The following is a 12,651-nucleotide window of genomic DNA, read 5'->3' on the forward strand; positions in this document are numbered from 1 at the left end:
ACAACTCCCAAATCTACCACATGTATTATTTTTATGTATCAACAACCAAATTTTGCTTACAAATATAAATGGATAATTATGTTTGGAAATTATTATTTAATTTGCATTGCAACAAAAAAACAGGCAGGATTCTGGGAACTGTTTATTTTTATTAATTTTATTTACTTATATAGCACGGTATTAATTCCACAGTGCTGCAAAAACATCATCATTGTCCCCATTGGGGATCACAATCAAGCGCGCCGATACAGTTACATTCTGCAGCAGAGCAGAGAGAATCGATCTCTCTGCTCTGCCGCTATGGGGCCCCTGAGCAGGCGGGGGACCCCTGTGCCAGCAGTGAGACCCCCGCCGTCATCGGAAGATCAGCTGTACCGGCATTTAGCCGATATAGCTGATCGCATTGATGGGAAAAGGAGCGTTACACTCCTTCTCCCATCATCCCCCTATCAGTGTCGGCGTCTGACGTCGCCGACGCTGACAGGGGGCGCGATGGCGTCACTGCCCGGCGCCCGCTGTCAGGAGATCTGCGGGAGCAGCGCAGGAACCAGGAAGAACAGAGGTGAGTATTTATTTATTTTCTTTTATGGGTGCTGCTGCCTTATTACAGGGTCTGCCTATGGGGGTGCTTCCTTATTACAGGGTCTGACTATGGGGGCTGCCTTATTACAGGGTCTGACTATGGGGGCTGCCTTATTACAGGGTCTGACTATGGGGGTGCTTCCTTATTACAGGGTCTGACTATGGGGGCTGCCTTATTACAGGGTCTGACTATGGGGGCTGTCTTATTACAGAGTCTGACTATAGAGGTGCTGCCTCATTACAAGGTCTGACTATGGGGGCTGCCTTATTACAGGGTCTGACTATGGGGGCTGCCTTATTACAGGGTCTGACTATGGGGGCTGCCTTATTACAGGGTCTGCCTATGGGGGGGCTGCCTTATTACAGGGTCTGACTATGGAGGCGGCCTTATTACAGGGTCTGACTATAGGGGCTGTCTTATTACAGGGTCTGACTATAGAGGGCTGCCTCATTACAGGGTCTGACTATGGGGGCTGCCTTATTACAGGGTCTGACTATGGGGGCTGCCTTATTACAGGGTCTGACTATGGGGGCTTCTTTATTACAGTGTCTGACTATTGGGGTGCTGCCTTATTACAGGGTCTGCCTATAGGGGTGCTGCCTTATAACAGGGTCTGACTATGGGGGCTGCCTATAGGGGTGCTGCCTTACTGCAGGGTCTGACTATGGGGGAGCTGCCTTATTACAGGGTCTGACTATGGGGGTGCTGCCTTATTACAGGGTCTGACTATGGGGTCTTCCTTATTACAGGGTCTGACTATGGGGGTGCTGCCTCATTACAGGGTCTGACGATGGGGGTACTGCATAATTACAGGGTCTGCCTATAGGGGTGCTGCCTTATTACAGGGTCTGACTATGGGAGCTGCCTTATTACAGGGTCTGCCTATAGGGGTGCTGCCTTATTACAGGGTCTGACTATGGGGGCTGCTTTATTACAGGGTCTGACTATGGGGGTGCTGCCTTATTACAGCATCTGCCTAAGGGGGTGCTGCCTTATACTACAGAGTCTGCCTATGGGAGCAATGCCTTATTACAGGGTCTGCCTATATGGGGGTGCTGCCTTATTACAGTGTCCGACTATGGGGGCTGCCTTATGCTACACAGTCTGCCTATGGGGAGTGCATTATGCGGCAGCAGCAGCTCAGTATTGGGGTATGAGGTGCAGTAATAGGGACACATACGGCAGCAGCGGCTCAGTATTGGGGTATCAGGGGCAGTAATAGGGACACATACGGCAGCAGTGGCTCAGTATTGGGGTACCAGGTGGAGTAATAGGGACATATGGCAGCAGCAGCTCAGTATTGGGGTATCAGGTGGAGTAATAGGGACACATACGGCAGCAGCAGCTCAGTATTGGGGTATCACGGGCAGTAATAGGGACACATATGGCAGCAGCAGCTCATTATTGGGGTAACAGGTGGAGTAATAGGGACACATACGGCAGCAGCGGCTCAGTATTGGGGTATCAGGTGCAGTAATAGGGTCACATATGGCAGCAGCGGCTCAGTATTGGGGTATGAGGTGCAGTAATAGGGACATATGGCAGCAGCGGCTCAGTATTGGGGTATCAGGTGCAGTAATAGGGTCACATACGGCAGCAGCGGCTCAGCATTGGGGTATCAGGTGCAGTAATAGGGACACATACGGCAGCAGCAGTGGCTCAGTATTGGGATATCAGGTGCAGTAATAGGGACACATACGGCAGCAGCGGCTCAGTATTGGGGTATCAGGTGCAGTAATAGGGACATACGGCAGCAGCGGCTCAGTATTGGGGTATCAGGGGCAGTAATAGGGACATACGGCAGCAGCGGCTCAGTATTGGGGTATCAGGTGTAGTAATAGGGACACATACGGCAGCAGCGGCTCAGTATTGGGGTATCAGCAGGATGAGGAGTTTGTGCAGGTTGGAAATAAATGGTGATGGGGCTGGAATATGAGAAGTTAAACGGGTCTTTGTTGTATTCTCTGCAGACGAGTTGTAGCTGGAAGAAATTGTCATGACGGTCTGGGCCAGATGGAAAAGACGGGAAAAATGAACGATTCCATCAGAAAGAACTTCAGCAGTAAGAGATTATCTGTAACTGTGCAGTGATCTGTTATATGTTCTGCAGGACTTGTATCTACCACTGACCATATGGTGGTAATATCCATATTGGTCTTTATATAGAGATTATCTTCAGTCACAGCGTGGTCATCTGCTGAGGTTCTCCTACACTGTTAAGGTGCGACACCGAGTTGTAATCAAGGTTACCTGGTTAGGGGCCCACTCAGAAGTTTCACCCCCCTGAACCAAAACCCTAGCTACACCTCTGAACCCATGTAAACATGGTGAGAACATACAAACTCCTGCAGATGGTGTTCTTGGTGGGATTGGAACTCAGGACCTCAGCGCTGCAAGGCTGTAGTGCTATCTAAATCTAAACCTATCAGTCTTTGGAGAGCGAGAGGAAGCCAGAGAACCCAGAAGAAACCCACACAAACATGGGGAGAACATACAAACTCCTTTCAGATGTTGTCCCTGGTGGGATTGGAACCCAAGACCTCAGCATTGTAAAGCTGCAGTGCTATCTAAATCTAAACCTATCAGTCTTTGGAGAGTGAGAGGAAGCCGGAGAACCCAGAAGAAACCCACACAAACATGGGGAGAACATACAAACTCCTTTCAGATGTTGTCCCTGGTGGGATATCAATCCCGGACGCCTAAACTACAGGGCTACCGTGCCACCCATATAAGTGTAATCATACCTGTGTCAAGAGGCTATTTAAAGGCACTTTGTCCAATCCACTGTTGTTGTAGTCTTGTAAAACCTTCACTGCAATATTGGCGACAATATCAAGTCCGGGCACAGTCACATTTAGGTTGTCTATCTGGTTCTTGAGTTGTCCGGTGTACTAGGAGGGAGATATAGGAAAGTTAGAAGAGAACAGGTTTATTACAGGACAACTTTCCGCTGGACTTGGAGACAAGTTTCTTTAATCTCATCAACATACTAATGCAGGGAGCTTGGGATGATTCACCCTGAACAGTGCTGTAATGTATCAACCCCTAACACAATACTAGCCTAAAGCTAGAAACCAAAATAACTCTAAGTGGGACGTATATAGGGAACACAACGTTGATGTTTAGCATTACGTCATTTTCATATATTCACATGTTGTATAAGACAAACACACCCTAGGGTTTGAGAAAGTTAGACTTACACTATATGATATCCACCTGCCATAGAAGACGTACATAAGCCAGGGGTATTCTTGTAATGGCATCTCGGCCCCTGCAGCACAGTATCTCAAATTAATCACAGGGCCTTCTTACCTGAGAAATGTTGAAGGCAGCATCCAAGTCAATAGGATTAAACTCCAGCACATTCCATATTGGAGCCCCACGCTTGCACTGTCTGGATGGGATGAACACAGACCACCATGACTATTTTATTTCTGCTTTTAAAACATTTTCACTATTGCACTAGACTAAACTAAGGATAACCATAAAAAGTGTAGAGGACGCTGTTTGCATATATGTGGGGAAAGTAACCACAGAAGTTGTTAATGGTAACATATTCAGCATTCAGTGAAAGCAGATTATTTACATTACTGAGATAGGAGATGACAATTGGTGCTTATAAGACTCTATGGAGAGAAAAAAAGGAGCTAGGGGCAGACACAGACATTCTGCTGCAAGTTCTCCTGAAATGCAGGTGCAGTTCTCCATTGACCTTTATGAGCAGAAACTGCCATCTCTTTCTTATCTTAATAATGGGAAAGTGTGTAATCACTGAATGCAGATTTTATCTGTGAATTGATAATTTTGAGAAAGACTGATCAGTCCAGGCGGAGAAGGAAGCACATTTTTTGATATGATATAATACAAGGTTTCTTATTTCCATGTGTACCTATGACATATGTATATAAAAAAAGTTAAAATGCCCATACTTTTTAAGTCTTTACATAAATAGCTGCTTATAACTTTGCAAGTCTGAATGGGCAAAAGTCTTCTACAGCACTATACACAGCAATTAGAGGGGGCAGCTCCCAGTATAACGAACAACTGGCCAGTAAGAGCTAAAGAGGTGAAATCCTTAGACTGTGGATATGGAAATTTTAAGAGGTTGCCCTCCTCCCATAGAAAAAAAAATAAATTAACTAATAGAGGAAAGCACATAGTTAGTAATTAAGGTGGAGGGAGGTCACAAACAGCATCTCTTACTCTACTGGACCCAGGACTGCAGTGCTTAATTTCTCCTTAGGAGGCGCAATAGGGAAATGAATCACTTAGGGGCCAGTTCAGTAGGATTGGCGTTGAGCACATCAGTCTTAATGACTGGGCTCACAGGAGTACAGGAGGAGTGAGGGAACACAGATAATTTAAATTAATTTAAATTTCCTGGTCCAGATGAATTACATCCTAGGGTACTGGAAGAGATAGAAAAGGAAATTGCAGAACCACTAGCCAGAATCTTTTAAAATTCCTGGAGAAAAGAAGTCCCAGAAGACTGGAGAAAGGCAAATGTTGTCCCTATCTTTAAAAAAGGAAAGAAGATGGAGACAGGAAATTACAGGCCAGGGATCCTCATTTCTATATCAGGAAAGATCTTTGAACAAATTATTAACAGTGTGTACTGTAAGTAAGTACTTGGATAGGAATACAGTAATTAACCAGAGTCAGCATGGGTTTGTAGCAAACAAGTCATGCCAGACTAATCTAATTTCCTTATATGATGGAATCACTGACTGGGTGGATTAGGGAAATGCAGTAGATATAGTATATCATGACTTTAGCAAAGCATTTGATAAAGTATCTCATACTATCCTTATTGAAAGAATGACTAAGTATGGGATTGACAAGACTACGGTTAGGTGGATTCATAACTGGATCAGTGATTGTACTCAAAGAATGGGAATAACGTGTTGCACATCCAATTGGAAAAGTGTTTCAAGTGGGGTACCACAAGGCTCTGTCCTGGCCCCAGTGTTCGTCAACATTTCTATAAATGATCAAAATAAGGGAACTGAAGGTAAACTAATCAAATTTGCAGACAATTTAAAGCTAGGAAGGTTAGCTAACACTACTGAACACAGAGAAAGGATTCAGAACCATCTAATTAAGCTTGAACAATGGGCAGCAACTAATAGAATGGCATTTAACAGGGAGAAATGCAAGGTTATACATTTGGGCAAGATAAGCGAAAATTACATCTACAGAAAGAGAGGATTAGAACTAAGCAACAGCATGCGTGAAAAAGACTTGGGTATACTAATAGATCACAGACTGCACATGAGTCAACAGTGTGATGCAGCAGCAAAAAAGGTAAAAGTCCTGGGATGTATTAAGAAAAGCATAGAGTCTAGATCAAGTGAAGTAATTATCCCCCTCAACTCCTCATTGGTCAGGCCCCATCTGGAATACTGTGTCCAGTTCTGGGTACCACATTTAAAATAAGACATAAAAAACTGGACCAAGTTCAGAGAAGAGCTACCAGGATGGTTAGCTGACTGCAAACTATGTCCTACAAGGAACGGTTAAAGGATGTGGGAATGTTTAGCTTGCAAAACAGAAGACTAAGACCAGACTTAATAGCAGTCTTCAAATATCTGAAGGGATGTCACAGTGTAGAGGGATCATCCTTATTCTCATTTGCACATGGGAACATGAGAAGCAATGGAATGAAACTGAAAAGGAGAAGATACAGATTAGATATTAGAAAAAAAATTTTGACGGTGATGGTGATCACTGAATGGAACAGGCTGCCACGAGATGTGGTGAGTTCTCCTTCGATGGAAGTCTTCAAACTAAAGGCTTAACAGACATCTGAGATGGTTTAGTGAATCCTGCACTGAGCAGGGAGTTGGATACGATGAACCTGGAGGTCCCTTCCAACTCTAACAAGAGGAATATGCAACTGAATGAATTACATGCATCTCTTAACTGGTGTGCACCTCTCGCCATGGTGTTCATTTCTGGAATAAGTTACAACACATTAGTGGCATAAATTTTCGTGAATTTGAAGAGCGTCCGCAGCCATGCCCCATCTCACCCATGCTCTAGCCCAGTGTTCCCCAAGTCCGGTCCTCAAGAGCCACCAACAGGGCATGTTTTCAGGATTTCCTTAGTATTGCACAGGTAATGGAATTATTGCCTGTGCATGTGATGCAATTATCACCTGTGCAATACTAGGGAATTCCTGAAAACATGGCCTGTTGGATGGCTCTTGAGGACCGGACTTGGGGAACACTGCTCTAGCCACACCCCATCTCACCCATGTAGCTGGCCGAGACTGGCGTGAAAACTCCAAAGTTTGTAATAATTTTGTGAAACTTCAGAGTGGTGCAAAAATATTGCTACTTATTAAGGTGTTTTGCTGTAGAATTCTGTTGAATCGGCCACTGATGTTCTGTTTTCAATAAATTGTAGTCAATTTCTGCTGTTCTGTCCAATGGGACCCTTTATAATCAGCTCGGCATCTATAGATACTCCAAAGCATATGGAGATATAGCAAAGTTGTGTTTATAGTTGGTGCAAATGAACTTGCAGGACCGGTCCATTGGGCTCGTCTGTGGATGCTGGATGGGTGCCCTGAAAATCGCCTCTTACCTTTCAGCATTCACTGCTGTTGTCTTGATTATGTGCGGCCTAATGCACATGACGTTGCACTAGGCTGGCTATTCAAATGAATGCCATGAATTGCGAATGCCAAGAGTAAGCCGATTTTCAGGGCTCCCATCCAGCATCCACAGATTACTGATGAGCCTGATGGACGGGGTTCTGCAAATTGATTCTCACCAACTCTACTTGTGCTAAAAATTCACAACCCCATATGGAAAAACTTGTTCTTGATACTCACTTATACAAGTCAGTGAAATTTGAGTTTTCTCTGAGCCCAAGTTGTCTTTTCAAGTTAACGTTCTGAGGTAGATTATTTGGGTCATCCAGAAACTAAAAATAATTACACAAGGGGCACATAGTTTAGTAATTATTACATGCTCATGGTATTAGTTAATAATTTAATTTACTTACCCTATAAATATCCCCATTTTCCCAGTGATTACACACAAGAGTCTGTACATTTCCTCCAATAAGGAACGTGATGAACACAAAAAGGATGACCAACCAGGAGAACAGAAGGGAGAGATACACCTCACTGCAAAATAAGCATGCATTAACATTTATCTATGCGTAATTGACATTTAAACTTGTTATGAGGGACTTTTTTTTCTCTATGAGGCTCTGCACGTATTGGCAGGAAACCTGCCTGTTTTGCCTTGTGCTGAAGTCTCCCGACTCAGAGCAGTGATGAACTACACCTGGTGGTGAGTCTCTTGTCTCCTATGATAGCACTAATCTACTGACTTAGGGATACATGGACAATGGCCAGTTATTTGTCTTTGTTTCATGCTGTTCTACTAAATTCTCATTTAAAAAAAAAAATCTACCATATGGTTGCAGAGATATATGGGCCTTTTTATTTTGTACAAAATGTTATGATCTTCACAAAGAGGCGTGGCTTACAGGATCCTCTGGGGTGTGTCTTTAGACTGCTCTGCATTATTACCCTGTGAGCAACGCCCCTATTGTTAAAGACCATATAAATTAGCACAAAATAAAAAAAAGCGGATATCTCTGGAGCTATATGGTGTATCTACAAAAATAAAAAATCAGGGCTGCAGCTGGAATAAAATAGAAACAAAAACTGGCCACTTTTCACCTGGGGCAGGTCCCCTTTAAGTTTAGTCCTAAATAACTCACATTAAGAGGAATCCAACTGCATCCCTTCTCCGATGTCTGCTGATCAGAGGATCCCGCAATAGGTAGAGGCCCCAAAGTCCAAACACTAACCCCAGCACAGTGGAGACAGCTATCAGGAGAAGGACACAGCACAGAACAACTCCGACAACCCACCTGTGGATTCAGAAATGGTGGAAATGTAGAATATTAGGATAGACAGATGGAGGTTGGGAAACTTTTCAAAAACAAAATCATGTACCTTATATTAGAGAAAACTATCTATATGCCAGATTTGTGCCATTCATGTTTTCTACTTAAAAAGTAATAGGGGGTAGTGCAGAACATAGAGATATAAAGGCACCTTAAAAACATTTCAGTCCTTTTGGTCATCAAGGCCTAAGGCCGGGGTCACACTTGCGAGTGCAATGCAAGAAACTTGCACAAGTCTCTCTCCTCAATACTCGGCACTGCCGCTGGCACTCGGGACCAGAGCGTTGAGCTGCATAAAAATGCATGCAACCGCACGCTCTGGTCCCGAGTGCCGGCGGCAGTGCCGAGTATTGAGGAGAGAGACTTGTGCGAGTTTCTTGCACTGCACTCGCAAGTGTGGCAAGTGTGACCCCGGCCTAAGTGTTATTGCAGCCTCTGCACCTGCTATGGATATGGCACTAACAAAGTGATCTACCCTCATAGATATGGGCTTACAATACTCAGTCCTGTGTGATAATTAGTATTATTTATGGGAGCAGGCTAGTTAGAAAACTTTTGGCCAAACTTCATAGGAGACCAATGGACCAGTTAACATGCTTTTGTGTTATGAAAGTTGAGGGAACCTGGAACAAACTCAAAAACATACTTTTAGGACATATCAATTAGGTCCAATATGTGAAACCATTCCCACCCTCACTAACTCTAGGAATATATGGAGAAGTTAATATAAGGGTATAGTCCCTTCTCATTGGAATCATCATATCCTGGACATTAAGGAGAGGTCCACATGGGATTGTAGTCATCTTGTCTTTCCTTGGTTTATCTAGAGGTTTTGGAGATACATTTTTCTACTAAAAGTTCTTTCCTTTGGCTGTTGGGCAGTAAAGGTTTAGAGTAGCAATATGCAGAGATTGGGTCAGCTACAGTATATATTGTTACTGGTGGTCAGTAAGTTATTTAAAACTTATGATATTAGATAATATTCATTAAAGTGAATCTGTCAGCAGAATTTCACACCCCAAAGTATGTATATGTGCCTGTAGCTCTTTCAAAGACAGGTCCAGCAATATCTTTACATGGCTAGTCCGTTCTTCCGTTACTAAGAAATCAGCATTTGAAGTGATATCCAAAGGATTATGGTAGATCTGAAACACCCCTCATTCCAGCTCTATTTCCTGTCCAGCGCCATTGAAGTTGCACAGCATAGAGGCTATCAGTAAAGCAGCAGGAGGAGGTGGCACTGTGCGGGGAATTAAGGTGGATTGACAGAGGCTTTAGATCTACAAATAGCTCTTCAGCCTTAGTTACATATCAATTCAATAGCTGATTTCTCAGTAACGCAGGAACAGACTGGCCATGTAAAGATATTGCTTGGCTCGTCTTTGAAAGACCTACATGCTATCCAAGAAGTATCGTTTCTCCTTGTGGAGATCGACATGCTAAGCATGCCGAGATGAGGAGACTTAAAGTCGCAATGCTCCTCTGGGTAATAAGCTAGTTATGCAAATTGTCTCTTCAGGGAGGAAGAGAGCTAGAACTCTAGTGCCACCTATTGGAAGGTAGCAATCCTACAAGTCAATGTTGACACTTTAACTTGTAGGATTGCTACCTTCCCATAGGTGGAGTTCTAGCTCTCCTTCTCTGAAGAGACAATTTGCATAATTAGCAAATACCTACATGCAAATGAATAGGGACAATGAAATTCTGCTGATTCCCTTAAGAAATTTGGCTTTGGATGTTCCTCCACTGTCTTTTCATTCACCAAGTAATTTCAATAGAAATTGACTACACCATAATCAATGGCCTTTCTATTATTAATATTGACCTGTCATATTATTAGTGTATGTCTTGCCTCTTTCATTTAGGTTAACTTATCCTTTCACATATATAAAATGTATAGGTATTTACCGATAGTATTCATAGCGTTCTACTTCTTGGCCATAGGTGTTGGTCTTTTGTTCAAAGTTAAGTACTGCTTTATCTATAGGATCAATATATCCAAGAATAGGGATTTTGCCTGCATAGGATATAATTTCTTGCTCTATGTTATTCAAAGCAAATGTGATATCTGGAATTAAACAAAACATAAAATTGGAGAAGAAGATTTTATGATACTTTACCTTACAAAAAAACCACGAGATCCCCTCTCCTTTTGGGTTTAGAACTCACCACTAATACTTTTGGAAGTCTGTTTGTTCACAAGTTCTGGCATAGCGCTGAGTGACTGAAGTGCCTGCAAGTATAAGAGAATGGGAACTAATGACTAAAAGTCAGTGAGGAGGAGGGTGGATGGAAGCAGTCAGGACTTACCATGAAGATGAAAGTAGGGGTTGACACAAACAAAGAAGGCAGAACAGCAGTAAGACAACCACAAGAAAAACAGTAGAGGAGCAATGTCATGAGATGCAAAGATAAAAAGAAACATAAAAATGATAAAACACATTTTCAAGAAATCTTTATCTGTTATGGACCTGGATCCGTTAGCTTTACCCGATATTATTTGATTAAATTCGGGTAGAAATGTGAGAACATTTCTTGGCTAATGTAGATATCAGCAGCTTAGCCAATGATTACGGCTTAGTTTAAGCCTTTCACACATGAGACATCTTGGCACACAACCAAAGATTAAGTATAAGTATAAACCCAGTTTAAAAATAGACGAAAACAAAGTATACATCAAGGTAAACACAATTGAGAAAAGTATTTTTGTATTTTTCATGTAGAAGTGCTAATTTCTTTAAAGCCAAACCATGGGTAATCTGTTTTTTTTTAAAACTAATTTTAAAATATCCTATTAAAGAATTGAAGGAGTTGTCTAGTCACAGCAGATTGAGGACATACGGTATATACATCAAGATGAGATCGGTAAGGATCCAACACCCACCGGTCAACTATTTGCTCTTCTGAATGGGATCTGTTCTGCAGTACCTGGCAGCAGCTGCTATACATTGGATGGAGCTGCACTTTCCAGCTCATTTCAAAGTATTTATATCCAGAGCAAATAACAGTTAATAGATGGGGGTGCCGGATATTGGATCCCCTCCGGTTTCATATTGATGACCTGTCCTATGCTGTAACCAAACATCCCCTTTAATAAAGTCACGATTCCATCTATCGGTGTGTCTGGAGGCAGTGAGTGCCAGTTCAGCCATCCAATTTAGGACAGGGCCATGCTGAGCTGTCAGTTTGGTGACAAACTGATCAGTCATCCAATCGGATGCTGGGGCATGCTGAGCTGCAAGTTTGTTGAGTGTCAGTTCAACCGTTCAATCAGGGCCTGGGTATGCCAGGCCTTTCTCCATACTTATGCTATTTGAGTGTTTACCTGGCTATTTAGCTGGTTCTCTGCCTCCAATTAGTGGCAGTTGTAGAGTATCTTAAATGATGTGCACATGCTCTGTTCTCTTTATTCCTGTATTTGATGTCTGTTGCCTGACTTTGGACCTTGCGTTTGACCATCCATGTCCGAAATTCTGACATTGGACTGTGGTCTGACTATACCTTTGCATTACCCCTGTTGTTTATGACCAGCCCTTTTGGTATCTCACCCTGGACCTCTTGATTACCCAGCCGCATGGCTTGTTGGTGAGTAGTGACTAGCTTCACAATGGGCCTCTCACTCTTGAGGGCCTGGAACATTCAATGGAAACTCTGTATTATCAAAAACAGGAGGAATACTTATCCCTGTGTTTGTAGCTTTGAGGGGTTTTTTTGCACGTTTCCGAAAAAGTATTTTGTAGAAATCCTGTAGAGAAGTCAGGAAATAATACAACTGAAGGGGTGTGCCGTAACCTGGGCACAGTGCTTCATAACCTTTGTGTCACACTGTAGACATGGCAGAGGGAGAAGGTGTAACGCTGCTGCAGTGCAGTATAGTGCAACCTCCACCAGGGGATGCTAGTGAGGGAAGAGAGGTTGCACATGCAGCGTAACATCACTGAGCAGCAGCACAAGCGCCATCTGGTGGCCAAAGAGTGGTCAGACAAGCCGAATCAGAAACAGTCAGGACAAGAAGTATCAGAGGTCACAGCAATGCATGTGGTCAAATACAAGCCAGAAGTCAAAGCCAGATGGAAACAGATATAACTGAGACGAGAGACAGTAAAACAGGTCAGAAGACAAGCCGGGTCACAAATCAA

At 43.1% G+C, this 12,651-nt stretch overlaps 1 protein-coding gene across 2 annotated transcripts in view; it reads right to left on the minus strand.

Annotated features, from left to right (window-relative positions):
• The window catches only part of PROM2 (prominin 2), a 141,739-nt gene that overhangs the window by 38,477 nt on the left and 90,611 nt on the right, over positions 1-12,651 (minus strand). For both annotated transcript variants that reach the window (XM_077262949.1, XM_077262951.1), the window contains exons 9-15: positions 10,682-10,745; positions 10,421-10,580; positions 8,324-8,476; positions 7,595-7,718; positions 7,422-7,513; positions 3,896-3,977; positions 3,328-3,474 (exon numbers count right to left, since the gene is read on the minus strand). In XM_077262949.1, the coding sequence (XP_077119064.1) occupies positions 3,328-3,474; positions 3,896-3,977; positions 7,422-7,513; positions 7,595-7,718; positions 8,324-8,476; positions 10,421-10,580; positions 10,682-10,745 (822 nt within the window). The remainder of the gene's footprint in view (positions 1-3,327; positions 3,475-3,895; positions 3,978-7,421; positions 7,514-7,594; positions 7,719-8,323; positions 8,477-10,420; positions 10,581-10,681; positions 10,746-12,651) is intronic.

This window comes from Ranitomeya variabilis, chromosome 5, assembly GCF_051348905.1.
Source record: "Ranitomeya variabilis isolate aRanVar5 chromosome 5, aRanVar5.hap1, whole genome shotgun sequence".
NCBI lineage: Eukaryota > Metazoa > Chordata > Amphibia > Anura > Dendrobatidae > Ranitomeya > Ranitomeya variabilis.